Below are 3,741 nucleotides of genomic sequence, written 5' to 3' on the forward strand. Positions count from 1 at the left end.
CTAATCATACAAAGTTAAAATATCGGCATAGTATGACGGTTATCTGTCTCTTAGTCATTAATCATACATCTGACTATTGGTGTCTAAGCAGACCCGTGTTAAGAGAGAGCCACATCTCTTGCACGTTAAAGACACCCTTGTAGATTTCGAAAAAGAGTAGGCTAATGCCGCTACAAGGCAGCACTCGCACCCGCAAAGTGGAAAGGGATTAATATAAGTTGCAAAACTTGTTTCCCAATCCACTATAAATAAATATGTTTAAATTAAATTAAGCATACACAGCTGCAAAATATTTCAGATAATATTTTCATTCAATTAAACATGAAAAACAATGTTACACCTAATAATTTAAATATTGCAGTTTTTTCACTAAACTATTCTTTATGTATTTCTGTTTTAGTCTGAAGTGTCTGAATTAGTTGTGGAATTGTCGTCGAGTTCCATGAGCATTTCGATATTTATATCACTGAAGCTTTGCATTTCGCCAAGAATCTCTAATACCATTTTTAAAAAGGCTATCCGAAGTGTATTATAAAAGCTTTCATTTTGTGCATAGTCTAGGCTTATGTTAAACGTAAGTACGTTCTGCCATGGAAAAATGAATGACGGTAAATGATTTGCACGTACAAACTGAAGCATCTTGTTAAAAATTTCAATAACTAGTTTGAGAAGATCGTTTTCATTATGCACATTCGATTTGGTTTCTGTTTTATTTTTTGTATATTCTGAGGTTGAATCGAACATATGAAAAACACAGGTTTTCAGCATATAGCTAGTCAAAATGTCTCTGGGTTGGTATACGTAATAGGGAATGCGCAAACAAGGACAAATACGAGAGTTACACACAATTTTTGACAGAAGATATGCATCAATTGCAATCTGTGGTAATCCTCGCATATGAGATTGCTCAGCTCTGATTGCTGAAACTCTTTGCTTTGAGTATGGATTATTGTCGTCATCTAATTCAGTCTGAATAATCAAAACGGCACCCTCATCTAAAATGTTCTGAGCATCACAGTAAATTGAATTAATGATTGTATACTTCGGCCACCAGCCCATTATCTGACAGGAAGGAACCAAGTCAATGTCTATTTTCAAATGTTTATACATACATCCTTGCCACAAAACAGTAAAATGAAATGTTGGACAGTCTGCACCCTTAAAATGGTCTTGAACATATGACATATTAGGATGAGAAAAAATTTCCTGCGACAAAAATAAGTCGTCAATAACAGTATATATTCTATCACGGATCTGAAATGTGTCAAGATATCCATTATCGTCAAAAAGTACTTTGCATGCATGGTCCTTGTATTCATCTTTTAACTTCAAGTATGCATAACCTGGATCACTATCCGTTTTTTCTTCATCAATAAAACATATTTTACCTAGTTCTTTAAAAATACACAAAAAATCGAATTCGTTTGGCAGATTTACCTTTGTCTTCTCTGAAACACTACCAGAATCAACAAGAGATATCGAGAAGTAGTCGTGCTTTTCAGTTATTTTCTTGCAGATAGCTACAACAAGGTCCTTTACAACTGATTTGATCAAATCTGACTCGCCCTCAAATGTAATTGGTCCAAAGCTAGGTAAATGCAGGAGTTCATGTATGTTTCCTCGGAAAGGTTGAAATCTCTTAAAGATCCCATCAAACTTTTTTGAATTTTCTTTGAGTTCTTGAACTGATATAATTTCCTTCGTCAATAAGAAATGATCTCTCTGTATGTGCAACTCCCCGGGGCACCTGCACACATGTTTAAATTGAACGTAATTTCCTCTATTATAGGCAACAGTGCATGGTAGTTGTCCCAGATTGTCAGTTACGACGGAAACGCCCTGTTTGTTAAGTTCTGGAAGTATATCCGGGTTTGTACCATGCCATGCAACAAAATGCAAGACATTATTACCATGAATATCAACTAAGTTTACGTTAACACCTCTCATTAACAACAGTCGAATAATATCCAAATTTACATCGCGTTTATTCACAACTGAAATTAACAACGATTGTCCTAAACTATTTGTAATATTAACATCAGCACCAATATCTATCATAGTACCGACAACACTTTCCGAATTAGCGAGAAAGATGGGAGATTCTCCCTTATTGTTTTGCAGATTTATATCAGCACCTCTGGAAACAAGAAACCTGCAGTTTTCTTTGATATTCTGGATCTTGTTTTCAATGTTTGAATCTTCGTATACGTTACTAGTGATGTCAGCATTATCATAGTCTGTGTCCATTTCCCTTCGGAATAGGCAATGAAGTACTGTTTCTCCAAGTATGTTTTTAAGGTTGACACTTGAACCTGCTTCGATTATTCGCTTCAAATTGGATACATTCACGTTGTTGAACTGAGTTTTAACAAAAACATGCAATGGTGTTTCCATTTCATTATTTTGAGTGTTGAGTAATTTTTCTATTCTATGCATTGAGAGGTTGCGATATACCCCCTGGAAAAGGCGTTTGTCGAATTCGGTCTCATCATGGACACTATGTCTTGTTAAATAGACGTGAAGGAATGAGTTGCCACTACAATCACAAATAAATGGATCGATATTGTCGAAATGAGTGAGCATTACATCTAAGTTTTTTGAAGAGGGCCAGAAATTAGCAGCGATATGCAACGGCGTATTTCCAAAGTTATCCTGAAGATTCAAATCAATTTGATATTCATGAATTTCTCTCAGAATACCTTCCCAGAATAGACCGATAAGCTCATCCTGTTCAACATGACCGATATGACCAACCTCAATATCATCTGGTCTTACAATTCCCCAAATATTATCGCCTAACCTATCCATCAACGAATGTAGTAACGTTCCACCATTGTTGTCTCGAAAATCAAATTGTTTCTCTAACTTTAACAAACTCAGCGCTGTTTTCCATGATCCGTGTTGAAGACATTCAAGAGGTGTATATCCATCATTGTTTGTGATATCCAATTGAGCACCATTAATCAGCAAGGATCTTAATATTCCTATATCGGAATTACTTGAAATTGCCAAATGAAGCGCAGTATTTCCATTCTCATTTTGCTCATTTACATTTCCAACATGTTTGTCAATTCTCATTAAATCCAATTCACCAGTCATTGACTGTTTACCATCGATGTCCTCCAACTCTGCCATTTTTATTTAGACCAGATGTGAATTTGTGAATGTAAACAAAGGCCTAGGTGTAAAACATCAGTCGAGATCAAACTAAGACAAGGACACTAAATGATTTAAAACGTGGCAAGATAAAATATATAATACACAAAACGACGACGATCCAGATACTAGTGATAAAGATAACGATACTTCACATGAATATATGAGTGAATCTAGAGATAAAAATCAGCAAATTGACAAGGTTGATCTCCCACAAGTAGTCCCCAAAAAGGTACACATTAAACCTGTAACTAAAATTGCTCAGCCGGTATGAACAAGTCAATCAATAAAAAAAATAATTGCCACCTGTAAAAAGAGTGTGTCGTAGTTCGATATGTAGAACTTAGTACGGAAGTATAAAAGCAAAATGTACACACAAATGTAAAGGATTTTCAACGTGCAAAAATAGATAATAAAATAAAAACAATGAACATCAATACTTACCGGGAACATTCCGTGTAACGATAGCCACTATCAGAAAACAGTTTATATCAAACAATCAGAAGGTAATTTTGTGTTAGGAAAAGTTAAAAAGAGAGAGACAATATATATATATATATAGTTATGTACAATACAACATTACAG

General features: G+C 34.9%; 1 protein-coding gene across 1 annotated transcript; it reads right to left on the reverse strand.

Annotated features, from left to right (window-relative positions):
* Nucleotides 1–268: 268 nt before the first annotated feature.
* On the reverse strand, nucleotides 269–3,135 carry LOC134726378 (uncharacterized). Its single transcript, XM_063590778.1, has 2 exons — nucleotides 834–3,135; nucleotides 269–282 (listed from the first exon to the last, which is right to left on the reverse strand). The coding sequence occupies exons 1-2, from the start codon at nucleotides 3,133–3,135 to the stop codon at nucleotides 269–271; spliced, it is 2,316 nt and encodes a 771-aa protein (XP_063446848.1).
* Between the last annotated feature and the right edge of the window lie 606 nt (nucleotides 3,136–3,741).

The sequence above is a fragment of the Mytilus trossulus genome, chromosome 7 (assembly GCF_036588685.1).
Source record: "Mytilus trossulus isolate FHL-02 chromosome 7, PNRI_Mtr1.1.1.hap1, whole genome shotgun sequence".
In the NCBI taxonomy this organism is placed as follows: domain Eukaryota; kingdom Metazoa; phylum Mollusca; class Bivalvia; order Mytilida; family Mytilidae; genus Mytilus; species Mytilus trossulus.